The sequence below is a fragment of the Daucus carota genome, chromosome 3 (genome assembly GCF_001625215.2).
Source record: "Daucus carota subsp. sativus chromosome 3, DH1 v3.0, whole genome shotgun sequence".
NCBI classification, from domain to species: domain Eukaryota; kingdom Viridiplantae; phylum Streptophyta; class Magnoliopsida; order Apiales; family Apiaceae; genus Daucus; species Daucus carota.
Window position 1 is genome coordinate 36,055,495 of NC_030383.2, and position 27,914 is coordinate 36,083,408.

General features: G+C 36.9%; 3 protein-coding genes across 3 annotated transcripts; 2 read left to right on the plus strand and 1 right to left on the minus strand.

Annotated features, from left to right (window-relative positions):
• Positions 1-1,994: 1,994 nt before the first annotated feature.
• Positions 1,995-9,141, minus strand: LOC108215260 (uncharacterized). The gene is made up of 6 exons (XM_017387677.2): positions 9,060-9,141; positions 8,621-8,747; positions 6,253-6,506; positions 3,717-3,928; positions 3,350-3,617; positions 1,995-2,378 (listed from the first exon to the last, which is right to left on the minus strand). Exons 3-6 carry the CDS (start codon positions 6,502-6,504, stop codon positions 2,088-2,090), a joined length of 1,023 nt encoding a protein of 340 aa, XP_017243166.1. The 5' UTR covers positions 6,505-6,506; positions 8,621-8,747; positions 9,060-9,141; the 3' UTR covers positions 1,995-2,087.
• A 131-nt stretch (positions 9,142-9,272) lies between these two features.
• Positions 9,273-16,214, plus strand: LOC135151096 (uncharacterized). Its single transcript, XM_064088658.1, has 16 exons — positions 9,273-9,395; positions 9,544-9,610; positions 9,700-9,747; positions 9,951-10,028; positions 10,123-10,212; positions 10,303-10,377; positions 10,452-10,580; positions 10,677-10,880; positions 10,954-11,088; positions 11,170-11,226; positions 11,306-11,362; positions 11,464-12,375; positions 12,494-12,952; positions 13,054-13,306; positions 13,408-14,432; positions 14,528-16,214. The coding sequence occupies exons 1-16, from the start codon at positions 9,387-9,389 to the stop codon at positions 16,156-16,158; spliced, it is 5,229 nt and encodes a 1,742-aa protein (XP_063944728.1). The 5' UTR covers positions 9,273-9,386; the 3' UTR covers positions 16,159-16,214.
• A 3,325-nt stretch (positions 16,215-19,539) lies between these two features.
• LOC135151515 (uncharacterized) lies at positions 19,540-27,886 on the plus strand. The gene is made up of 12 exons (XM_064090000.1): positions 19,540-19,680; positions 19,766-20,045; positions 20,123-20,222; positions 20,304-20,428; positions 20,518-20,599; positions 20,679-20,790; positions 20,885-20,987; positions 21,106-21,230; positions 21,311-21,511; positions 21,614-21,626; positions 26,468-26,601; positions 27,764-27,886. Exons 1-12 carry the CDS (start codon positions 19,540-19,542, stop codon positions 27,884-27,886), a joined length of 1,539 nt encoding a protein of 512 aa, XP_063946070.1.
• The last annotated feature ends 28 nt before the right edge of the window (positions 27,887-27,914 follow it).

A 27,914-nucleotide genomic window follows, 5' to 3' on the forward strand; every position in this document is an offset into this window, starting at 1 on the left:
AAGTGGTTATTTGTCTCTAATTTTCGTGAAATAATTTTTTTAATCATTTTTAATTTGTTAAAAATGGCTGCAAATTTTGAAATTCCGAGGACAAACTACATGATTGTTGAAAATAATAATCATATCACGCAAGCAAATTATCGACGAAGGGTTAGATATTTGAGTGAATTATCCTTTGCCATTTTTGCTATGACTGAGTCGGTAATACTAACAAGCAATCTTCTTCGAGATTTTGTTCGGTCTGCAAATGTTGTGAATGTAGGACAGGAATTAGTTGGGTCTTGTACTATTCAGGGGAGAACCATCCAAATCACCGAGAACATTTGAATACTGCACTTCACTTGCCTACTGATAACTTTGATGAAATCCCTCATGAAGATGAAAGCATTAATTTTTCATGGGCATTAACTTTACACGAGAACAAAATGGGAATTTATCAAGCAAGATCTACATCAAGCATCTCCCAAAAGAATGGAATTTCTTCTTTAATTCCATCTCTCATGTATTTGCTCCAAAGACTAGAGGTTTTCACGGAATCACTCATCTCAATCAGAAGATTGGCATCTCAATTGCTACAAACCGACGTATTAATATTGGTCATCTTATAATGGAGGAATTTCAAAGATGTCTTAGGCATTCTCGTCACATCATTCTATATCCAAGGTTCTTTCCGATAGTACTCAATCATGTGCTGACTGATGCTGAAAGGGCTGATATGTACAAAGTCCAACCACTGAGTCGTGCTATCTGACAACAAGACAGATAATGGTACTTCACAACAATGAGAACTATGAGAACAATGTTGTAGTGATGCTTACAGAGGCACTTGAACAATGCAACAACATGAAGCATTGCATACAAGCACTTACGGTGTAGTGTTTAGCTAAGAACCCGGTGTTTTATGGAAGAAGTAAGAACATTGACATTCTATTTCACCTCATTCGTGAATGTGTGGAATGCGGAGATATTATTGTGAAGCATGTAAGTGGTGAAAAACAGCGAGCAGATGGACTTGCAAAAGCTTTGGCAACTATAAAATTCGAGAAGATCGCAACCTGTTGGGAGTCGAGGAGTTAGTAAAGTGAGTTTGAGATTAGAGGAGGAAATGTTGGGTTTAATCTCAATATAAAATATTCCCTCTGTCCCATTTTAACTGATGTTTGACTTTTTAACACGTATATTGAGGTGTAAAAAAATAGTATCTACGCTCAATAAAAAGATTTAATTCTTATATCAAATAAAAGTTTAGATACTAAACTTTTATTTGATATAAATTTTATAAACAATAATTATGTTTAGGTGTGATTTTTTTAACACCTTAAAATACGTATAAAAAAGTCAAAAGCAGTTAAAATGGACCGAAGGGAGTAATAACGTTCAGTTTTAGTTTTAAGCGTGCATTGTGCTGTGCACGGGCGGATCTAGCCCACGAATGTTAGAGGGGCACGAAGCAAATTTTCGGAAAACACCTATACATCTTTAAATTTTTTGGGGGCACTTTTATAATTTTGTAAAATTTAGAATGATGAAAAAATGTAAAAAGAAGATTTAGGGGGGACACGCGCGTGCCTCTTCCTAGATCCGCCCCTGGTGCTGTGTGTGTGCATGATTTGGTCGTGCTGTGTTTATGGAGTAATTATAGGAACTCTCATAATAAATTAGAGGTGAAGTTGGTTTAGGAGATTGAGTGATCAGTGGTCCTGATTTTCAGCATCTTCACTCTATGTTTGTAGCCTTGTTTTCACCAGTTTCATATCAAACAGGTTTATATATCTTATATTTATATGCAACAATATACTCATTAAAATATCCAATTGAAGCTGTGCAAAGATCGATGTAAAGACCCACAAGCTTAGAACAAAGCTGACATATTTATGCAGTCACAAAACGATAAATACAACCCTCGGCCTCAAGTACATTAGAAGCCGGTGCACCTAGAGCTACAGTGATGCCACCGGTGAACTTTAGTAATGCTTTAACTAAAACAATATGTATACAAGAAATGATGCAGCAGGATTTTACTAGAATGTGATGTTTATTATACATTATCCCTTTTAATTAATCAGGATTATCAATGTGAGACAGTTTCAATTAAGTAATAGGTCCCTAATAATAGCCTCACAAAAGTTTCTTTTAAATGCTAAAAGGTGTCCAGCATCAGGAACTTCATGGTATCGAATCCATGGAAGCTTTTGTGAGAGATAACGGTTAAGGCTGTACGGAATTATCTTATCTTCCAAGCCTTGCCAAATGTGAACTGAGCCTTCATTGTTGGGGAAAGGATTTTGAAGATCTGTTGGATCAAACTCCCAGTTCGCATATCCAACCATTACGTCTCTATACAGAGACTCGTACTCTCCTTGCTGTACTATCTTTTCCTGGATAACACATTGTAAAATAATAAGTGATGACCAAAGAATCTGTTAAGAGAAGTAAAAGCAAAATTTTCAAATTTGTTATTATTTATGGAAGTTCCGAAGTTTTGCATGCTTCGTAAAAAAACTAATATGTTTGTAAAACAAAAATAAATAAATTGACTTCTAAGTCTCCATGGATTTATCGTCTTGTGCATTTCTACTAAAACTCATCAAAAATATGTTTTAAGATGACATGCAACACAAATATATCTACTATTCACTCAGCTTTGATCAATGAATCTATTTGTGGAATGGATTAACTCGGGTGTTCTAGCTTTGTGGTTAGAGCTCTTATGCTGCCATCTGCAATCTCTGCCATACATTGCCATTTTAAGTTACTAAACAAAAGAACAAGTTTATGTCCATACACTCTTTCAGTAGCAACACTGAATAGCCCTCTACTCTTCCTCCTCGGTCACTCAATAGCTAGCCAAATAACCTACCAGAATTAGAATTCTGTGTATAATTCTCCATGCTCCAAGTAATTTTATCTTTTTATCGATGTTTGATTAAACGTCTAGTTTTTTTTGGCTCAAACAGGAAAAAGTGTCTTTTTCTGCAGTCAATATGCAACAATTTGGTTCCCTGTGAAACTGTCAGGGCTTGAAGAAGAGGGTACATGATTGAGCTTTGACAAAAAAATTTGTGTTCCTAATTAGTAATTATAGGGTATTAACAGAAAAGGACAACAAAGTAGTTTCAGAGAGGATGCGGAGGGCCACAATTATAGAGAGGGGGGGGGGTGTTCATTGTGCCGCACTACAAGAACCCTTTTTTGCTTGATCATTGTGCAAAAGTTTATGCAGTAATTATTATTATTTTTTAAAGAATCATTTGTTGGTGCAACTAAAAAGAGAATCGCTTAACCTGCAGGCTACAGAGTTGGTGCAAAAGAATCATCTATGCCATGTAATAAGTTAATAACTATATACCTGATCAGTACTTGGAGTTTCTGGCGCATTCTTTAGTATCTCTAAATCCGGTTCACTGAAAATGGCCATGTTACCTTCGTTGATAGATAAAGAAGGAAACCATTTTTGAGTCATCCACCAATTGAAGAGCCAAGGGGCATAATGTGCAACTCTAAATGCCCACTGGTCTTGCACAAGTAATAAACTCAAAGCTTCTTTGGACAGGCTAGCAGGAAAACAAGGCCACCAGTAGTGGACAAATGGGACTACTAGTGAAGCTCCAGACAACCTGCAAATACGAATTTTCAAAGGAATTCTAAGCATTTTATGGAAAAAAGAAACACAAAATATTCTAAACATGGGGCTAAGCTAGAAAAAAAGATTCAACCTGTGTGGTATGTATTTCAGGCAACTCCAGACAGGGTAAGCTCCCATCGAGATCCCAATCACATAAAATTTAGGACCGATCTGCAAATTGTCTGCCAATTGTTGTATATCATATGCCTCACTCTTGACTGAGCGCTTTGGATATGGATCGCTCTCTCCATAACCTGCTCTGTCAAATGACAAGATATATATCTGGAGCTCTTCTATTAGTTCCTGAAAGTTGAAATAAAGATCCTACATTAAATACAATGGTAAGAACCAGACATTATAGGCCTATACAAAGAATCAAACCACTGGTCCATTACTGCAGAGAATGTGTATAAGATGGACAAGTTTAACAATATCAACATCCACCACTCGTATAATCACTAACAATACTTATTTTAAATTGTATTAAATCTATATGGGCCCTACAGGAAAGTTACACAAAAAAAAACACACAACTGAAACAAATAACCAAGGCTCTTCCTGAATTTCTTGGGTCTTTATCTTTCACCTGTCTTCTCCTCTAAATTATGGAATACTAAACATTCTACACCTGTGACTGCAATTCCATAATCTATTATAGGAATGTTTTCAGGAGTCTAACAGATCAGAATTAAGGAAGTTATGATTTAGGCAGACTAGCTATAGGAATAATAGATATTGTACTTTAATTACAATATATAAGGTTGTTACAGCTAGTTTAGCTAATATAGCAGCTATTGTAGCGTCACAAGCAGCTAGTGTGTTATATCGGTATAGGAGAATAGCACAACAAATATGTATCTTCAAACACAGGCAATTCAAGACGTTGTGGTAAAGATTCCTGATTCGCAAACACGTCTCCATATTTTGGTAAACATTGCTATGAATTCTCAAAAACATTCGTAATTATAGATCGTCCAGTAGTTTCATGATTAATGCTGTCTATCTTTTTAAGTATAACCATACTTTCTTTGAAGAAATCAATATCCAACAAAATTGCTTATAATTTCTTCTGTAAAACGTTGATTCAAGTTTTAATTTGTTTCAAACTTGCCATGGCCCCAAGAACGGATATGCTCTTATGAGTTATGCCAATGTTAGAAATTGGAATATCTTGATAAAATAGAAGTTCTTTATAGTTAGAATGACCTTAAAAGAGTTCATGACAATCTGAATAGAATCAGATTATTCACACTCTTGAAAACACAGCCTTGGGAAACCACCCACTCTCTGCACACACTTCAGTCTAAATTATTCATCCCCAAACATATAAATGACCTCCCTATATATAACTCCAACTTCTACTCAATCCCTAAAAAAAGCTGAAATATAATAATCTCCACAAATCCTCCCTTTCAAATCTGTAACCGATGCACAAACTAATTCTTGAGGTTTGTTTGATTAAATATTTATTGCATTTGTTGTGTTTCATAACTAGGGGTGTAATCGAGCCGAGCGGAGTCGAACACTTCCAGGCTCGGCTGGGAAACCACCCACTCTCCGCACACACTTCAGTCTAAAATCTTCATTTCCAAACATATAATGACCTCCCTATTTACAACTCCAACTTCTACTCAATCCCTAAATAAAGCTGAAATATAATTATCTCCACAAATCCTCCCCTTCAAATCTGTAACCGATGCACAAACTAATTCTTGAGATTTGTTTGATTAAATATTTATTGCATTTACTGAGTTTCATAACACACTAGTCTGAGTCCATTGAGAGCATGGTTAAAGATACCATTCTCTGTGATAAGGCTAAGAAAAAACTAAGTCTGATGCTCTTTTGCCTTTCGTTTCGCACGCTTAGCACAGTCGCAAGACCAAAACTCAAAGGAATTGACGGGAACGAGAACATTGGTCTGAGTCCATTGAGAAGATGGTTAAAGAATATCCTTCTCTGTGACAAGTCTAAGAAATAAAGGAATTTTTCATGAACTTTGCACTAAACTGGAACAAGCTGATAGGAAATGCACCGACTCGAAAGGACAAAAATAATATGGTGCAATCTAATATTAAAAATCTTAAAATAGAGAGCTAAGAGCATAGCCAAGAGTTTTAGATCTTATAAACTGATCATCAAAGTGTAAGGTGAATGTTATGAATATAATCTAATAAAGCAGTTGTAAAGATGGTTAAAATTAACACTGCGCCCCCTGTTAAACCTGAAATCCTTGATATGGTGGTGTAAGCCTAAGTAACACAAACAATATGCAACTCAGATACAAAGATAAATTCTAATGATGCACCTCCGAAAACGAAGATTTCTTTTACTCTGTCAAAACTCCAGACGGGCCTCTGCAAGCAGAACCCACTGGCGCTAGGATTCAAGGACTGAAGGGGACATATTAGACTCAATACTATCACACCCCATACATTATTATCTAGCCCATGGGAGCACTCAATTACACATGCAATATCACCAAAAGATAAACAATTAAATGACAAGAAAAATGTAAAAACTTGCAATATCCATGACATATAAAAACCTAAGGCAGTGATGAATATATAAACAAGTTCAAATATGCCATCTGAATTCTACACGCGTGACTTTGGTACTAGAGATACCTGAGAAATAGGCAGATGTATGTCTTTGGAACTAGCAAAGCCATGAATAATTATGACTTTAAACTTGGCAGTTTCCTTGGGAACGCCCACTTCTTTATAAGCCAAATGCCTTCCATCAGCGAGCCTTACTCTGGGTGAAGTTATAGGGGGACCACCTGGTGATCCACAAACTTTTGAAGGAGGTCTCTTTGATACCACATATATGCAACCTAGAAGACCGCCAACTACCGCAACTGCTAGCTTGACAAACATATCTGGGAAAGAGTTTATAAGTGACTTGCATGTATAAACAACTAAGATTAAATTAAACGAATAGCAGACACCATTAACACACTTTCCCGCACGCTCTCACACACAATCAAAATATATGCAAAATAAAAACAAGATACAAAAAATAAATTAGAGCAGATTTGATCATCACTTTTCATCCAATATCATCTCTGGCTAAACTAACAAATTAAGGACATGAATGTCGGGGTAGCAAAATCTGCTTCAAAGAAGAAAAAAAAAAAAGCAAATTGGTTTGTCTTGACAAATAAAATTTTCATGAATCACGACATTACTAAGAACACATAACAGTTTTGCACTGCATTAGAAAAGCGACCCACTACTGATTGGGATGAAAAGATTTTGGGTGAGTGCAACAATCATTTTTGTAGAGAAATAAATGGCTATAAAACTAGACGTTCTCACCACTTACGAGTTCATGATGAGTATTCCACAAAGATTTGACATGTACAAAAAGCTAAGAAGCTGAAAGTACACTGCCGTGTCCATTTTAAGACACAATTAATAATAGCTCCTGTCCTTAAAACAAAAGGATATTTGAAGATTTATAAATTAAAGATGCTAAGATAACAAAATAAGTCTGTAAAAAACACAGTTTAACAACCAATAATAAAAGCAAGGAATGAGTTCTGTACAATATCGGGATAGTGCTGACACCAAATCAAGAAGGTAACCATTATAAGACACAGATCCGGAAAATCTACAATCTTAAAAGCAGATGGATATGCAGACAGCCGGAAGTTTCCAAACTCAGAATAGCCTTCTTTGAGGCTCTTTGGAACAGAAAGTCACAACACAAATAAACGGCTAGGTGCTTATATATTGGTTTTCCCCTTGTTTTATTTTTAAGGGCATCCCTAATAAATATATATAAATATTATATCACGGGGAGAAGAGGGAACCACTAGGCTATCCCAAAATCATCATAAAGATAGTAACCCACTAAAGAAATAGACATATGACACATTGACACTCAATTGAAACTATAACAAAGATAACAATTAACCAGATATGACACATTCAGTTTCACTTAAACAAGATGTAGGCAGATATAAAGCCTCACTAAAGTGAACTCTAACACTAACTGACACACAAAAGAAATTTATAAAGTATAATAATTAGCTCATTTTCAGAGCCAACATGCTTAACTATATCTTACATATCATTCTGCACCAAAGATGAAATATAGAGAGTTAATATATGAAAATCAGTGAACAGAATAATTTTTCTTTCCTTAGATGTGAAAATAAATATTACAAATTTCAAAAATGACAATCTTTTATGTTGATATATAACCACGCATATGTACAAATCGATACCTCTACAGGTAATTGTAATGTGAGATTAGTGTAAATTAATAATCTAAGAGACTAAGATAAACTAAATAGTAATAAAATTAAATGATTAATACAAACTTCTTGCATAGTTCTTGTTGCCACTTGCCAGTACTAAACAATATGTAATATAACTATATCAAATTTATAACAGATTGTATGCTGTCTGGTAAATTTTTGTTGCCTCTCAGCGTGTTTTTTCCTCTTCCTATCCAAGTAGCTATAGTTATTGGTCCACAAGTATGAACAACATTTGAAAGTCCTACATACCAATTTTTCAAAACAGTATATAAGGATGAATACGAACAGTTACAAATAACATTTATTAATTAAAGCTCCCACTTTTGATTTAAATACCCAAAAATATAACAAATAAATTTAAATATTGGGGTGGAAGGGCTCGAAATCGAGATCTCTCCCTGAACCTTGTTAAGTTACCAACAAACTCAAATTCTAGGAATAGATAATAATCAATTGATTCAACAAATCCCCTTTTCTATTTCACAACCCAGCAGAAAAGATAACAACAAATCAGAGCAACTAATTAACTTAAAGTAACATAAAACTTAAGAACCGAGGTCATAAATTTGATGGCAGAAGCAACTAATAAGTTGATCAAAGCTAACTAAACAAAAGCAATTAAAACTAAACAAAGTAGCTACTATGTTAAGTAGATGATTGAGAACTCTAACACTACACATGCAAATGATTGAGAAAAACATATTTTGTGGACTCGGTTACTTCACCTTATCAAGAACTGGAAAGAAGCACATGAGTGAATCAAGAGCACGTCCAGGAGTGATGAGAGCCTTTGGCAAAATAGCAGCACCTTATATCTTATATGATTCAGAGAGTGTGAGTTGAGTTTGAGTACTTATGTTGTGTTTGGTTGGGGTGAATGATTTCGGAAGGAATGGAATGAAAAATGAACTATCTTATGAATGATTTTTAAGAAATTTCATTCCTTCCTCCATTCCATTCCCTACATCATATGCTACATATCACCTCTTCCATTTGAGATGGAATGCTCCATTCACTCCCATCCTCAATTTCTTCTCAAACCTCATCATAGCAATTTTGCACTCCTTCAAATTTTTTCAAAACTTTCTTTCTATCTCTATTAGTTTCAAGTATTTTTTACTCATTTCATTCCATTCCATTCCATTCTCCCCAACCAAACACAACATTAGTTTGAAAGAACCTCTCACCTAACTGTGCTTGCCCTTAATGTCTACACGTTTTTTGTATCATGGTACTTCTCTCTATTATATAAATCCTGTTGAGTTTTTCAGGTGGAAAAGACTGCTTTGTCCCTCTACAAATTCTGTTTTTACAATATACGGCCACTGCTTTACACGTGTCTCACCTCAGACCACATCTTCCCCACTGCTGCCTAATCTTCTTTCCATTACAGGAGAGAACCCAGCTCACTTCCTTTAATTTCAAATTTGAATCAAATTAGGGTGTGTTCAGCTCGCCGTTTTCTTCCTGTGAGCCTTTTACTTTTCACCCATGGAGAAGGTGAAACCTATTTTTCACTGTCTCGCCCCATACTTCTACGTCTATGTGTATATGTATATGTATATCCATGTGTATATGTATATCCTTTAATACCTTCACCTACTTTCGTTGTTTTCGTCATTAATGTTCTTGGTTTTAATTCTCTCAGCAGCGGTCTCTTATTAGGGAATCTAGGTCGAAGGAATCAGCGAAGGAATCATTGTTGTATAATGTTTGTAAGTGTTTAATGCCCCCCCCCCCTCTTAATGTTTTTTCAGGCAAATAAATGCATCTGGATGAATTGTTTTTTTTCTTTTTTGTGTAGTTAATTACGACATCTCGATGATGAAGGTTCAGGATAAGACAGTTGAAGGTAATAAAAAGAGATCTTTGAAAGTTGTTTTGTGTTTGGTGTAGTTTGATTTATTTGGCGTAGTTTTCGTGTAGAGTGTTTCAGAGTTTCTTGATTTGGTCTATGTCATTTTAACGTAGTTTTCATGTAGAGTGGATGAGAGATTGTGTTTTTGGTCTATGTCATTTGAGATTTTATTATATATATGCTGGGATTGTGCTTAGGTCCGTCAACTCGGAGTAGTGCAGATGACTTTGTGGGAAAGAGTCATAGCCAGTCTCCCCCTCGATGCCAGAATGTTTGTGAGTGTTGATTTTATTCTATTTTGTCAGTTACACCAAATGATTATAGTCTGGCCATACATGTACATACATTTATTTAATTTTTCCACTTTAGACGAAATGACAGAGTTGCATTTCAAGAAAAGGAAAGCTGCCGATGAGCTTCTCAAGTCTAAAAACAGGACTCCTTTCTTATTTGATGTTTGTGAGTTAATATCTTCTTCAAAGATTTCGTTTACATGAGAGCATGACGTTATCTGTGTTGATTGTCATTTGTACATTTTCTGAAAATTAGTTAACTATGAGACAACGATGATGAAGAATCGTGACCAATCTGAGAAGGAAAACCGCGCTCCCCTCACCAACGACAGTAAGCAGTATAATTACATTGTCCATTTCATTTCATTTATATATATTATTAATGACTCCATAATCCTGTAACAGTTTTGGTGGAAAATAACGAGAACCATAATCTGAAACAATTTGTTGAGAAGAATTCGGATTGTCCATCAGGAAGTTCAAACAGAGCAGTGAATTCTTCTAAAAAAAGGAGTCCGTTGTCAATTTTAAATGGTCATTGTCATTTATCTTCTACATACTCTCAATATCACTACTTCCATTGTTTCACGGAGATTTAATATATACTTTTGCATTCTCAATAATTAACAGGAAATGTATTACATGACGTTTCGAAAAAAAACATTGGCACGAAGAAGCCACGAGTGCAGGGTTTGCGGGAGAGCAAAAAATCAGAGCTCAGAGACAATGTTCAAAGCCCACATGTTCATCACTCAACATTTCCCGAGCATGGAAAGACGAAATTTACAGCTGCGTCTCCAGAGAATACTCCCAGATCAATTCTATGTGATATTTGTAAGTGATATATGAACTTTAAATGTACATGATTTCTTTCTCCCATCTTTATTTTTTGCATCCCTCCTTTTAGTGAATTCCAGTGCTGGGTCGTCAACCTCTGTGCAAGGAACAGTTAATAAGAAATGTTTTGAAAGTACCCCTCAAACTTTAAACTTTGACATGGGTTCCAGCAATCAGGAGAATGCACATACTATGGATGAAGCTGGTATGTGCAAAGTTGTATCTATACCTTTAAGATTATGGATTACAATTTCATGCCCCAAATGACAAATGTTTCAAATTGCAGAGTTTTCGCGCACAGAGGAACATGTAGATGACCCTTCTGAAATTTATGAACATGATGGTAAGAAACATTTTCGCACTCTTCACTGTATTTCCAGTTGATTTTGTATATTGAGCATATGATCATTTCATTTCTGCAGATTTTTTGGATGGTACAGAAACTTGGTCTAAAGACAGACTGGGAAAAACATCGAAAGGTGAGGCGTATTGACTCTCTCTCAACTACTCCTTAATTTGGTTATATGCCAGAATTTCAAATGATTTATGTTTGAAACGTGTTACATGTGTTTTTTTTTAGTTCCAAGTGGATATTCAACCCTTGGTCCTCCTAATGTCAAGTGTACTAAATGTGATGCAATGATGTGGAGGGAGGAGCGGACGAACAAGAACATAACGAAAGGAACTCCACACTTTTCATTGTGTTGTGCTAATGGTGAGATACGGCTTCCAAAGGAAAAGCCTACTCCCTCTTATTTGTGGCAGTTGTACAATGATAAGCAGAAAGGCCCAAAGTTTAAAGACGGCATCCGTATATATAACAGCATGTTTGCGTTTACTTCCACTGGTGGAAGGGTTGATCATTCTATAAACTGTGGTGGGGCTCCTTATATTTATAGATTAAATGGTCAAAACCATCATATGTTCGGTTCACTAATTCCTGATGATGGGGATGATCCTAAGTTTTGTCAGCTATATATTTACGACACTACCAATGAAGTTGCAAACAGGATGAAATGGATTAGTGTGAGTGATGGTCAGGTTATTCACGCTGAAATTGTTGAGGGTTTGATTAGAATGCTGGATGAAACCAATGAGCTGGTGAAGGAATTCAGATCACACCGTGATCGTTTTGAAGAAGACAATGTTGCTGATCTAGAAATAACATTGAAGGTATCTCGAGCAGAAAGTGGTAGGGAAAACCATATAATTCCCGCAGATGATGTTGCTGGAATAATGGCTGGAGACCTTGATGACAATTCTCAATATCGTGACATTATACTTCATTCTAAAGAAGATCGTCTGCAGAGAGTAACCGATATTCATCCAAAAATCATGGCACTCCAGTATCCTCTGCTTTTTCCTCACGGTGATGATGGTTTTCACATTCACCTGCCTTATGGTGGCGGGGATAATAAGAAAAAAAGGAAAAGAGTTTTACTTACGCAGAAGGAGTACTACTCTTACAAGTTGCAAGTACGTCTAAATGAAGGTAGAGTTATTAACCCCAACATGTTTCTTTTTTCCGAGCCTTTATGATTCCCTGTGTGATTTTCCTTTTTCGTGTAATAATATAAATAGCTTAACACCATTTCCTACTAAATGTGCAGGCATGACACCCCGGTTGGGTGGTCGTTTATTTCAGCAGTACATAGTTGATGCTTTCTCTACCATTGAGCAAGCTCGATTATGGTACATTCGTACTCATCAGACCAAATTACGTAATGATCTATATAAGCAGATATATGATTCTCTGCGTAGTGGCAATACAGATGCATCAGCTGTTGGCAAAGGTATTGTCCTTCCTGCTGGTTTCATTGGTTCTAGAAGGTACATGCAACAAAACTTTCAAGATGCGCTTGCTGTTTGTCGTTACATTGGGCATCCAGACATTTTTTTAACAATGACAACAAACCCCCTTTGGGATGAGATTACCGAGATGATGAAATTACTACCTCACTGTCTTCCTCAGAATTCTCCGGATATCATAGCACGAGTTTTTAAACTTAAACTCGACCAGTTGGTTGATGACATAAAGAACAAATCCTTTTTTGGGACATGTATTGGAGGTACCGCAATTATGTTACGTATAATATCCATCTCCCTTGAGGTTGTAACTGATTACATTTTTTTTGCTAATAATAATTTCTGATGTATATTAAATTTGCAGTTATGTATGTTGTGGAATTCCAAAAGCGAGGGCTGCCTCACGTGCATATGTTGATATGGTTAAGTGCTGATGCGAAGAAAAATCTGCAGTCAAACGTAGACAAGTTTGTATCCGCCGAAGTGCCCGATCCAGACGAAGATCCTGCAGGGTATGCTGCTGTACAATCGTTCATGATTCATGGGCCATGTGGTTCTGAAAATCCAAAATCCCCATGCATGAAAGACTTCAAGTGTATTAGGCACTTTCCCAAAAAGTAAGCGCTTCAATTTTAAAGCCCATGTAATCATCTTTATAAATTTAATCCAGATATTGCGTTCTACTGTTCTTTAATCATATGTCCTTTTTCTTAATTAGATATTGTGCCACCACCACATTCGACGATTCTGGGTTTCCAATATATAGACGTCGAAAGAAAGATTTGCCTAAAGATGCAAATGGAAAAGAAAGACATCTTGATAATAAGTGGGTTGTTCCATATAACCGGGACTTATTGGTGAAATACCAATGTCATATAAATGTGGAAATATGTTGTCATGCAAGGAGTATAAAATATCTCTTCAAGTACTGTCTTAAGGGTCACGATCGAGCTACTGTTGAGATTAAAAGCCGTAAGAAAGACCAATCAGCTTCAAATAATGATGTCCCTCTAGATGAAATAAACCAATATTTTGATGGTAGATATATATGTGCGTGTGAGGCAGCATGGAGAATCTTTGGGTTTAATATACACTATCGAACACATTCTGTTCAGCGTTTATCTTTTCATCTCCCAGGGGAAAGAAATTGCACATTTAAGGAGACTGAGCCATTACCAAAAGTGGTTGCCAGAGAGAGGAACAAGTTAAGTCAGCTAGAAGCTTTTTTTAAGCTAAATTCTACTGATCCTGAAGCTCGCAAATTCACTTATGATGAGATTCCAAGACATTATGTGTGGAATGAGCTTGATACTGTTTGGAATGTACGGAAGCGGGGTATACAGATTGGAAGATTGTTTTACACTCATCATAGTACAGGAGAACTATGGTACTTGCGCCTGCTTCTCACCAAGGTTCGAGGTCCTACTTCATTTAAGCACCTGCGCACAGTGAATGGTAAAGTCTGTCAGTCGTTTCAGGATGCATGTAGAGAATATGGCCTCCTCGATGATGACAATGAATGGCACCAAGTTATGCAGCAATGTTCCGTGACTGGACTGGCAACACAAATACGCCAACTGTTCGTACACATTATGGTCAACTGTCGAGTGACTGATTTGAAGAAATTGTGGAATGATCATTGTGCACATATGATGGATGATATACTGTTAATGCGCAGGAAGATTAGTGGGAATCCAGATTTGGTGCTTAATGATAAACAGTTAGAGTATTATGCTCTTGCAGGTATTAATTAAACACCTTCCTTTATATAAACCATGCATCTATGTTTAGACACTGAGATTTGTATTTTAACCAAGATCACCCTATTTTATTCACAGAAATTCATAAGTTGCTGAAGTCCATTGGTAAATCATTGAAGGATTTCAATCAGCTGCCTCAACCACCCAGCATCTATTTGGATTGTGGATTGAACAATCTCATTGTCGAAGAAACAAGTTATGATATCAAAGAGATGGAAAGAGAACACAGAGCTCTCATCTCTGAACTCAATGAAGAACAGTTGCAGGTATACAACTCAATAATGAAATCACTGCAAAGGACCGATGGTGGGTTTTTTTTTGTTTATGGCAGCGGTGGTTGTGGAAAGACTTTCCTCTGGAAGACCTTGATCTCAAAATTGAGATCTGAGAGTATGATAGTTCTTCCTGTTGCTTCATCCGGTATTGCTGCCACCCTCTTGCCAGGTGGGCGTACAGCTCATTCGAGGTTTAAAATACCTATTATTTTGGATGATTGTTCTACGTGTAACATAGCACAGCAGTCTGATATCTCTCAGCTCCTACAGAAGACCAGTCTTATAATATGGGACGAGGCACCTATGCAGCATCGATATGCATTTGAGTGTCTCGATCGCTCGCTGCGTGATATTATGAAGTCTGTTGACCCGAAACGTTTTCATATCCCTTTTGGTGGAATCAACATAGTGCTCGGTGGTGATTTTCGCCAGATCTTACCAGTCATACCTGGATCATCTCGGGCTGAAGTTGTGTCAGCTTCTGTTATCCGATCAAAGTTGTGGAAAAATGTTGAGCTCCATACCTTGGTCCAGAACATGCGTATCAATAAAGGTACAGATCCAGCTGATCAAGAGCGCATGAAGAATTTTGCACAATGGGTTCTTGATATAGGGGATGGTGAAATTGAGAGAGCTGCTGATGGAGCCTTTGAGGATGATATATGCATCCCCTCTGAATTTTGCAATGTTGGGAGTGAAAACTGCATCGATGATATGATAGATAGCACATTCCCGGAATTTGCACAGCATTTCAACGAGCCATCTTACTTGAGTGAAAGAGCTATATTAACTCCCACCAACAGCACAGTAGCTCATGTTAACTCCTTAATTGTGGAAAGAATCCCTGGAGAATCACAATCTTATTACAGTGTTGATCACGCTGAGGATTATCCTGGAACGGAGACTGAGTTGAACAATAGTTTCCCCCCGGAATATTTGAACTCCTTGAGTGTTCCCGGACTGCCTACCCATGAACTTAAACTGAAGGTAGGAGTCGTTGTTATGTTAATGCGTAACTTAAACCAGACGTTGGGCTTATGCAATGGAACAAGGATGATGGTGACTAGGTTACTTCCAAACTGTGTCGAATGTGAAGTAATTTCTGGGAATTTTGTTGGCACTAAGCATTTTATTCCTCGAATGGAGCTTTTTCCTACAGATTCCAAGCTCCCATACAAGTTGATGAGGAAGCAAATGCCTTTGCAAATCTGCTACGCCATGACAATCAACAAATCTCAAGGACAGTCCCTTAAAAATGTTGGTTTATATTTACCTAAGCCTGTATTCAGTCATGGCCAGCTGTACGTGGCCATCAGTCGTGTGACATCTCCCGAAGGCCTTAGAATATATATTGAATCAGAGATGGGTCTGACTACCAATATTACTCAGAATGTAGTGTACAAAGAAGTATTCAACAATTTACCATGCATTTAGGTTGTCTTGCATTCATATTATGTAATGTATTTATGTATGCTCCACAACCTAATGAAAATGTGGTGCCATTTTGCTAATGAAAATCATGAATTTTCTTATTTTATTACTTTCCATTTGAAGGTTTATCTCCTGTTTCTGTAATGTCGTGCCCTTTTGCCAATTGAAATGAAGAATTTTCTTATATAATCGCAAGGACATAAAATAAAATGGACTAAATTTGAAGAACAATCATATAATTCACAGCGATTATATTAATTTGAAATGTAAGACTGGTTTCATTTCTCTTTATAGGCGTCTTACTATTTTCAACATTTCATTTGTATGTTGGGTAATATATTTGTGTTATTAGTGACACTAGCTTCATCTATGTGTTGTTATTTTCAGTAATTCATGCTTTTACAGCTGTATAGCAGGCTTTGTTGATATATCCCCATCCTGCCAGGTACCTATATTATCTATTGGCTTCTTAGAACCATATCTTAACTTTTTGTGGTTCTCATACAGCCTCCCAACAACAACCATCTTTGCACTTTGTCAAGGTACAGGGATACATTTTACAGTTTGTATTTAATGTTTATAAAACATACAGTTGAAGTAAATGCTATTCCTTCTCTCATTTACAGGCATCATGACTTTCTCCTGGTTCTCTGCTCTGTCGGATCTGAATGAATCTCGATACGATTGGACAATTCGTGTTAGGGCACAAGCTATTTGGCAAGGAATGAATGCACAAACAAAAGTGTTCCGCGGTCTAAATATCATCTTCATTGATGATGCTGTAAGTGACATAGTGCTCCTTTCAAATAGAAAGAATAGAGTGTTACTGCTCTTTTAATCCATATTATTAACATATATATATTTCTACATCTAGAATCATAGGATTCATGCTTTTATTGCCGCTACACTGTGTGACAAGTTTAAGACAGATCTGGTGGAAGGCGGGATTTACGAAATATCTAACTTCTCCGTTAAAGTTTACAATGGGGATGAAACATATCGAGCAATTAGGACTCCCAAGCATATTTACTTTAACAATGACACCATCTGCACAAAGAAAACAGAGGATGGTCTTAATATTCAGCCTATAAGTTTGGATTTGTATTGTCTTCATGATTTGGAATCTTTTAAGAATGACAATCGCTTCCTAATTGGTGAGTTCATTGATTGTGAGCCTGATTATATAAGTTCGACATTATTAAACCCATGGTTAACTACGTATTTCTTCTTTCATAGATATTGTAGGAGTGATAGTTGGCAAACCAACAAGGTCTGAGTATAAGACAGATGGTGTTGACCGGTCCAATGTCAAGTTTACTCTAACTGATGGTAGCTCTTATGTTGGTGTTACTTTCTTTAACGAATTTGGAGAATCTCTTCTAAAGGCACTGGAACAGAAATTAAAAGACCCTGTCATAATCATAATAGCCAGTGCGAAAATTGGTAAATGGAATGGTAATAATTTACAATGTACAAATTTATGACTCCATATTATTAAGTATGCTATTATGATTATTTATTTCTGCAAATATGTCAAATTCTTCTGCAGAGGAAGTGAATTTGACTAATTACCCCGCAACAAGATTCTACCTAAACTGTACACACTATAGTGTAAGCACTATTCGGCGAAGGTATGATTTTGGTCACGTTTCTGAATTTACATTCTTCAGCTCGACATTGAGTACATTTTTCTTTTCCAGTCTTGATGATTCCACTTTTTATTTAACCGCTGACATTGAGGAAATTGAAAATGAGGTTCCAAATTTAACCGTCAAAGAGTTGCGTGGTGTTAAGGCTGATTATATTCAGGTCATTTTAGTGTTCACTTCTCAATCATAATATCGTTATATGTTTCTTTATATTTTTACAGCATTTATATTATAAAAAATGTTATGATTTTATCATAACAGAAAATCGTCTCTGTTAAAATGACTGTGAAAAAAATTGACAAGACAATGAGCTGGTATTGTAACTACTGTATAACCTGTGACGTTGATCTGAAGTTGGAGAACAACAGATTCAAATGTCCTAAATGTGGCAAGATGAAGCCTTATCCTGATCGAAGGTATTAACCATTGTCAAATTAATATAGCTGATATAATTTTATTCTCATCGCTTACTTGATTTCTGTTAAAAATTACAGGTATGAGTTTTCGATGTTATGCTCTGATGGAACTGGGACAATTCCAATCATGTGGACTGATGATGAATTAACCCGCTATACAGGGAAGACAGTTTACGACATTCTTGGTGATGAAAGTCAGGTATTACCACCCTATAATGTTATATGAATTATTTATTACAGTTTAACATCATTAGACAAATGAATAACACACGGTTTCTCAGGTTGGTGATGGTGACAAATTTCCACCAATACTACAACAATTTGAGAAGAAATGTTATACCTTTACAGTTCGTGTGAGCAAAGAAAATGTGTTGGAAGGCTCCAATGTGTACACAGCTGAAAAGGTGTCCAATCCGGAAGAAATATCAGCCACCCATGATCCAGAGGGCAACATTTCTCTTGCAAATAAACCACCTGAGATCTTGGAAGTTAATTCTCTGATTGATTTAAAGGATATACTGTTTCCATTTGTTACCATAATGTATGAACCATTGATTATGTTTTCCAGGAGAAAGCACTGGACAAAACGAATACCCCGCCCCATGATAAAATTTCTCTTCCAATTAAACCAACTGAGATCTCGCAGGTTAGTTTTTAATTTGTATAAAGAATTAACCATATTCATTCTCTTGCTAAATTTAATAACCATTAATTACATGTTCTTCAGACCCCAATGGTGGAAACTGATACCCCCCCAACTGGACAGTCAAGTAACAAGGCAAGAGCTAGAAAGGTTACTGCTGTTGTTGGTTATGATGTGCCACAGAAATCTCCAAAGCCAAAACTGAAGAATCCAAAATTGGAAAAAGTATGTCTACAGCATAAAATACATGTTCCTTATAGTCAAATTATATGTTCTGAATTTGTCTCATTTTGCTTTGTCCAGATGTGAGCAATTGGTCCAGGGACTACACTGTTTTGGCTCCTCCAGCTTGCATTTATCATCACTTGAAATTTCTGTACTATTTTGGCCTAGCTACATTTGAATTCTAGACTGTTAATTGCTCTTTTGTTAACACTTGGAAACTGTGACTGATCCCTTTGTTGTAGTACGATACTACAGTATGCATTCTGAGCTTTTATCCTTCTGAGTTAATACTGTCCAACTAATTTCAGCTGTACCAGTAAATACATGTATTCAATGATATGGTTAAAAATCAAATCACCACACCAATATAACCATCACATAAAAAAATACCAATCAATTTACAAACCATTTGCACATCCCAGTAAAAATAAAATTTCAGAGTCCATCAAAAATGAGCTACGAATATCTCAGTAATGTGCATACTGGAAGAACTGAATGGAGGGTGAAAGTCAGAATTATTAGGGAATGGAGAGGGCAAACTGCACGAGGAGAACCATATAAGGGTTCAAATTTCCTACTACTTGATGCAAAGGTATACTCCCTGTGTATTTAAGAATATCAAAACATGCTATTCGAACTGCTACCAGTTTTAACATTTTCTTGCAACCGTTTTATAGAATGTTAGGATGCAAGCATTTGTGCCACTTTTCCTCTTGGAAAAGCTTCAAAAAATGTTTACTGTTGGCAAGATGTACACAATCACAAATTTCCAAGTCAAGAACTACACCGAGTTGGACAAATGGAGGTGTGTGAGCATTGACAAACAAATCCAGTTTACAAACCAGACACGTGGGAAGGAGATGGACGAAAAGGAATATTTTATTCCACAAAACTGTTTCGAGTTCTGTGATCTCGGAGATATGAAGAGCTTGGCAAACCAAACCACTTATCTTGCAGGTATGTAAGCATACATATTACAGTCCCAGCTAATGAGTTATTTCTTTGTACAAACTCATCTTTTTAACCAAAATCAGATGTTGTCGGAGTTGTGACAAGAAGAGATGATCTGAAGTTAGTTCACACGAAGCAGGGAGTCGACAAATATCAGTTAAGAATGATAATCACAGATGGAAGGTGAGATATAATGCATTGGTTTCTACTGTTAACATCTAACATCTTCATATTTTTAAAAAATGTAAATATTGTCTATTATAGCCATTACTTAAATGTAACTCTCTGGGGAGATCTTGCTGAGTGTTTCCATCAGGAGGTCAGTTCATCTACTTTTGAAGAACCTCTGATTATCATTATCGCAGCTGGGAAAGTTGGTATTTTCCAAGGTATGCGTCACAGATAATATTTCATTTATTGTACAAATATTTCTTTTATAAACTTAGATGAATATGATCTATGTGTGACTCTCCTCAAGATGAATATGATCTATGCAACTTCAATCCCACGGCTTACTACATCAACTATAACCACCACAGTGTCGCCCATTTACGCAAAATGTAAGATACTTAACACATACTATGTAATGTTTGCATCATAGATTCTTTTAAAAACTACATAATTATGTATCATGTATAGGAGTACTGATCCAAACTTTAAGAAAGAACACATAAGAATCATACAGACTAAAAAGGAACCCAAGCTCATGTCAATTCAGGAGATCAAGCAACTGGGGGAAGATTATATTGAGGTATTCAGGTTGTTGTGTAAAACCTGTCAGTTTCAGTTATTAACAAACTTTTGTAAGAGTTGAAATATTATTTTTTGTCATCCATTTTCTGCAGGAAGAGGTTATATGTCAGGTTCGTATCAACACTGTTCACGAATCAAACAGCTGGTTTTATGCGGAATGTACAACATGTTACAAGCAAATTGATAAGGTTGAAGGCAAGTTTCGATGCAAGAACTGCAACAGAATTGTACCCTATCCTGATAAGAAGTTAGTCTTTCTTCCATTGAAATTGTATTTGTCGTTTCTAAACAAAATACCTTCAATATCACATAGATGTATACTACAGGTTTGGAATTTGTATCACGGCCACAGACACAACAGGGGACATTGATATCCTACTCATGGACCGACCAATTCGAAAACTCTTTGGAAAGACTGTTTTCCAGATGGAGGATGAGGTACATAACAAACACAGCAATAATCATATTTTTTAAAATTACTTCTCATCAATCGTGACACCATATGTCTTTGTACAAAGGAAAAGGGTCAATTCCCCGCAGCATTGAAGACAATGGAAAAAGATGACTACACAATTAAGCTCGAAATAAGGGAGTTTAATATTAAAGACAAGGAGGAACTTTACGTGGCAAATGACCTGTACAGAGGACTTGAGATGCATACTGCCGTCAGATTGCCTACATGTTCTGTCCAGCAACCAACAGAGGTTTCAGTTGCACAGGTATAAGGATGAGATTGCCCACATGTTCTGTCCATGTGGATAACATATGAATGATTATTTTAATGATTAACTTAAACTAATTTCAAATGCATATTTGAACAGAGTTCTGGGAACAGTATTCATCTGGATAACATATCAATGACTTAAGCGTCCAACTGATTCTGCAAACCATTTTGTGTGCTGTTGAAGTCAAGCATTCTCCCAGAAGAACATCTTAATGAGGCAATGTAATGCTAATTATGTGCGTATGCAAATATTAATCCTTGGAAACTCTTACCTTTTATGCACATCAAGACTGCTTATTATATTTTCAACCTTTTCCTAATGCTACAAGTTGTCATGTCATGTAACCAATAGAGTTCAATACACGTTAACTGCAAATTAAGATAGACATAACTACATCAACATTTTCACAGAGTACTTAATCGAGTACTTAATAGGTAATACAGATAATCTCCAAATTAATAATAGGTTCAGTAACTAACATAGAGAATGTTATTGCAGAAAAATAAAAACTGGACATCATAGAGTACTTAATAGAGATTTAAGGCATAACTTCACCTATGGTGCAATACACAGGGTCTATTCACCATGGTTCTTCATAACCTGAACACAGAAATGTTGTATAGAGCTGTCTGCACACTCAAGGACAACCACATCACCTGCCACCAATCCCAGATCATCTCTAAACTGCATCCACCTGTTAGGTCCAGATACGATTGTAGAAGGGGGGGTTGAATACAATCGTCACAAAATAATCGCGGCGGAATAATCTGATTGGAGTTTAACTTGTTAATCAGATTTAAATTAATTAATATAACAATTTTTAAGTCGTTATATAATTAATATGGTTCGTTTTAATGTCCACTAGTTCGTAGAATAAATTCGACAGGATGTATTCTAGTTTAGTGATTAAAACAACCGAATGATCAAAGCACAGGAAACTGTGGATTTAACGAATAGCAAGTTACAAACAACTTGAAAGTTTACAAGGCAATGAACATTGAACAAATGAAGTGGTGAAGCCATATATATAGGCAAACCATTGAACTTGTATGACAAAGCTAGGCATGACAACCCTTAGGAAGCTCTATGACAATTACACAAGTGCTATGACAAAAGGTATGACAATTACAAGCATTGTCATGGCACAAATGAGAAGGTATGACAATCTAAGGGAAGGTATGACAATCAGAATGACAATCAGTGGGAAGGTATGACAATTACAAGCATTGTCATGCTGATTTTGAATAGGTATGACATCCGTATGACAAACGGTATGACAAACGTGGGAAGGTATGACAATCGAACCTTGGAGGCTAAGTCATCAGGTGGTATGACAAACGGTATGACAAACGGTATGACAAACCAAGGCATTGTCATACCTTGAGACTTCGGTATGACAATGAGCCATTGTCATGCCTAAGTCATTCGGTATGACAAACCAAAGGTTTGTCATGCCTCCTGACTATGGCAGATGACATAGTGCGGTATGACAATCAAATAGATTGTCATACCGTGCTCAAAAACCATATAAAATGCAATTTCTTATATATAATTAATCCAATAATTATCCACTTAATTATATTAATTATATAAATTCATAAATTAAATTAATTCGAGTGTGAATTAATTTAATAAATAAATTACATAACTTATATAATTATTTTGAGATGTGAATTAATTAAAAGAATAATTATATTGAGCACAACTTCAGTAGCAGGTCTTCTGTCTTCCTTTAAACGATCTGATTCTTTGTCTTGATTGAACGACCACCTATTGTTGATGCAGAATATTTAATCGGAGTAGCTGACACACAAATGTACTGTCTGGTTCATCTGTATCTAGCTGAATCAAATATTCTTTATCAATTAAACATTTGTGAAGTGGCTTGTTCATCGAGTCTTTGTCTTCGTAGTTCTTCTTCATAAGTAGAAATAGTTTGGAATCTTCTGAATAAATAAAGTATTAAAACTTTATACCTTCTGGACTTCTGGACGTGCTACAAAATATTATTTGTACACTGAGGCTTGAACATATTAATGAACTTCTTTCAGTGGTGTGCAGCAGCATCCTGAAATTCTTCAGACATATGATTTTAATAAATCACTTGACGTTCTTCGTACGGATTCCTTCAATAGTTCTTGCTAATTTACTTTCTTTCTTATCAGAGTTGAGTTGATACTCTTAAATACAAATAGGCTTAACATATGCCTTTCAATCTCCCCCTATTTGTTTGTTAACATAACATGCAAATTATCGAGAGGATAACTCAACTAACTGATAAGACAAAGGATTAAACATGAATTGTAAATAGCAAAAAGTTTCTGGTATTTCATTAAACATTCACCAGAATTCAAACAAGTACATTAGATTACATAAGGATGTTCTTACTGAACATATATTACAAATTCCTTATCAAATCTAAAGATCAACTTCTCCTTCTTCGTTATCTGAACTGTGAAGGACAGGAGTTGACGGTTCTTCTCTGGATGGCACTTCTGATGTAGTGGACTCACCACGCTTCTTACGTTCTCGTGCCAGAGCCAGTTGATGTAACACTTCCATCTCTACAGGGTCTTCCCGGAAGTCTGATGGCTGAGCCTTTGTAACATTCTTCATCCTCCGGAAATATTGAGAAATATTCCTTCGGGTGCAGTAAGCTAGAATCACATCATCAGCATCAGACTTGGCTTTAGAAGCGAAGCCCTTGGTTCGTAGTAGAGTGGATGCTAGAGCCAGTCGCTTAGCAGGATACTTTGATAAAGCCTCTTCATTTAGATAGACAGTGCTTAAGAGCTCCTTGTGAACGAACTTTACACAATATGGATTCTTGACAACCTGTGGACTGTTGAAGACAGCACAATCCAACAGCTTATCACGAAGGAGTTCGTTCAGGTTGGAGCATCGCTTTACCTTATTGCGAAGTACCCAGAGCTCAGACACAGAGAATGATTTAAGAAATTCAACAGATAATCTGAATGAACCATTTCTCCGTGTATATACAATCAGCTCCCACTGTTCTAGCAAGTTATTGACTCCAACAGTCAAGTAATCAATTTCTAAAGCGAAGGCATGCATAAAGATATCCTCGTCAGGGTTTACCTCTCGAAGATCGTAGATCAGAGATAAGAACTTTCTGTCATTGAAAGACTCCCTTTGAGGTCCATTGAAAATCCTTTTTGCGATGTCCCAGCTTTTTCCAACTTTCCTTCTTATATCAAGATTCTTCTGCTTGCACGCAGCATCATAGATTTTCTGCTTCTCTATCTTGATTTGCTCTTCAGTTATCAACTTGTCCTCTAGAAGTTTCTGGTAATCACGAAGCTTACGCTTCCTAGCTTCATTCTCAGCTTTAAACTTCCGGACATTCTCTTCATGTTCAGGGTCAACAGGTTCTTCATCCTGAAACAGATAGCTCTCCTCAAATTTGCCTTCTTCCTCTGCTTGACGGTAGGTAGCATCGAAGACGTCATCATCATCCATGTCTTGTGGAAAATCATCATAGTTATCAGAATCAAAGACATTCTCAGATTGATGTGCCGGCTCTTTGCCTTTAGACTTTCCAGAATTGTCAGGAGCAGATTCAGAAGTATTCCCTTTGTTACTTTGATTCGAACTATTGCCCCTGTCACCTTTGTCTCCATCTCCTCCTCTATCTCTTCTATTCTCCCCCTTAGTTGAGGGATCCTCTCTGGAGGTATCAGCATCTGACTTTGAGTTACTGAGGAGTTGATCCAGCTTTCTGTCGATATCATCAAATTTTGACATATACAGTGCATGATTAGATCTCATCTCGACAGTCAACTCATGAATTTCTCCTTTAAGCTCATCCCTGGAAGAACTGGATGGGCTTTCATCAGCTTTCTTCTCTAGGGTCACCAACTGTGCACCCTTTAGCCTCTCATTTTCAGCTATCATCCGGGCTAATTCAGCTCTAAGCTTAGACATTTGTTCCTCAAACAGAGCCGGGTCAGTGTGTGCACTCACCTCACGTACACTCATAGCTGTTTCACTAGCCTCACGTGCATGTGTATCGCTCGGTGTTTGCCTTTCATCACTCATTGTTTGCACTCTTCCAGCTGTACCTGTATAAACTACCAATGCCCCCTGAGATGGGTTCAAAGGTAGTGGAGGAACAAACTGTCCTCCGGAAGCCTGTGAGGGCAAGTTTACTTGCACGTTGCCAAGTACCGCCTGATCAGAAAAGAAAGTTTGATCAGAAAAGTTTTCATACATGATAAACTGGTTTTGAAAATCTGTGCAATCAGTAAACATAGTAACCTGTGTATTTGTTTGGTCTTGCACTAGCGTGAGTGCTAGCGCAGTGCTTGACTCTGTACAGGGTACCGTGGCAGAACGGTCAACTTCAATGGCTTCATTCTGTTGAGAGAATGAATCCAGAGACTGTTTCATTGCCTGTTCCAAGTCCAAGCCTTTTTGGGAAGGCAAGGATGAGGCTGCAGATGTCTCCAGGGCTTCCAACCTAGGCTTCTTAATGGAAGACAGAGCTGCGGGTTGACTCGTCAAACTGCTTGAGCTTCTCTTTCTGGCAACCTTACGAAGGGGTTGAGTAGTAGTGTTGATTGCAGTGTTTGCAGAAGAAAGAGTTGGTTGAATGAATTCGTCAGCTTGGATATGAACCTGTGTGTTGTCAGGTTCATTGCTGGTAGTCTGGAAAACAAAATCAAGGTCACCAACAAAATCTGATACATCAACATTAAAATTAGATGAGAAGTCAGAAAGTACCTGAGCTACCTGTAGGTCCTGTCGAAAGGACTGCAACTCTGGATTTGATGTTGAGTCAGCAGGTAAAGGTTGGGAGGTTGATTGTGTTTGTGGTATATAGTGGTTGTGTTGTTGTGGTAGAGGTTCAGATGAAGACGGTTGAGCTTCGAAGAAGTTGTATTCCTGAGGTTCGTCTTCAAATGATTGTGATTGATGTGTTTGATGTAGAGGGGAATGGTGTGGTGATTGGTATGGAGATTGATGTGGTGATTGGTGTTGTTCTGATTGTTGCATTTGAAGAGGTTCTGGTTCTTGTGGTTGCTGTTGTTGCTGTTGAGCTTGTTGAAGTTGTTGCTGTTGAGGTTGAGCCACTTGGAATTGATGAAGTTGTTGTGGCTGAGCATTGATCTGCTCCATCAGGTATGGAGTCACTATGAGTGGAAGATTCTCATATTTCCTTTTGTTTGTCAGAGCTTTCATCAACTTCGTACAGACACGCTGAGTTGGTGCAATTGGAGAGTTGAAGTATGAATTCTTCTCAGCGTCCGTCATCTTATCATTCAAAAACAGCATTAAGAACCGAGGGTAAAAACAGACAACCCTGGGGTTCTGTGCAACTGATCGACTACTGAGTGGTCCCAACTTCTTTAGAATCGACTGAAGAATCAACTTGCCAAAGTTGATTCGTCGATTGTGAACAATGCAGAATCCAATGATTTGAAGAAGGGAGGATATGATATTGAAGTTACTTCGAGTGGTTGGGGAAAAGACCTTTGCCAGTGTATCGAAGAATAAATCCCACTCAGGTTTCAAGTTCCCTTTCAGCATTCTTGGTAGATGTATCTCTCCCTGATAAAGAATGGTCTGAAAGAATTGAGTAATTTCAGCATCTGTCGGAATCTCAGCAAAGTTGTTCCGTGGAAACCCAAGAATTCTGTTGACATCATCAACTGAAATGGTAATGCTCCGACCACCAGTAATATTTCCAGAAACCCTGTAGCTGTCCAAGAGAGTGGTATTAAGTGCAGAGGAGTAGAAGTCTTGGAGTGGACGAATCTGTAAATCAGCATGAGCAGTGATGGCCGTGCTGACTAAGCTTTGACTATTCAGAAACCTCACCCAAGGTCGGAATCTCTCTAAGCTGGAATCAGGGTCCAAATATCCGTTGTAGTTTGTCTCACCGATAACAAATTGGCCAGCCATTTTATAATTAAAAATTGAATTAAACGAGAATTTTTCAAATAAAATGTTAATTCTCAAATTTCTCGCAAATTTCAATTAATAATTAATTAACAATTAACCAATTAATTAATAATTCGAATTAATTGATTAAACTCGAATTAAAAATTAATTAAATTGTAAATGGCCAATTCAAATCCACAATATCCCAATTAAGTCCCACTAATCTTTACTAAGCCAAACAAGTCCCAAAATCCACACGAACCCTTCAAAATTCGAAACTTCACACCTCAAAGAATTCGAAAAGATACAAACTCCAAATCTGTCAAACTCTTCGCAATGCAGATGGAAATCCCAGGAGAAGATCACAGTAAAGATTTGAAGTCCCAAATTCGAGCAAGAGTCGCGTATTACAGCCTCGAAATCGTGAACGAGGGTTTGATTTTTAAGAAAAATTTGGCATTATAACGGCTTAGAACTTGATAAATCAGTAACC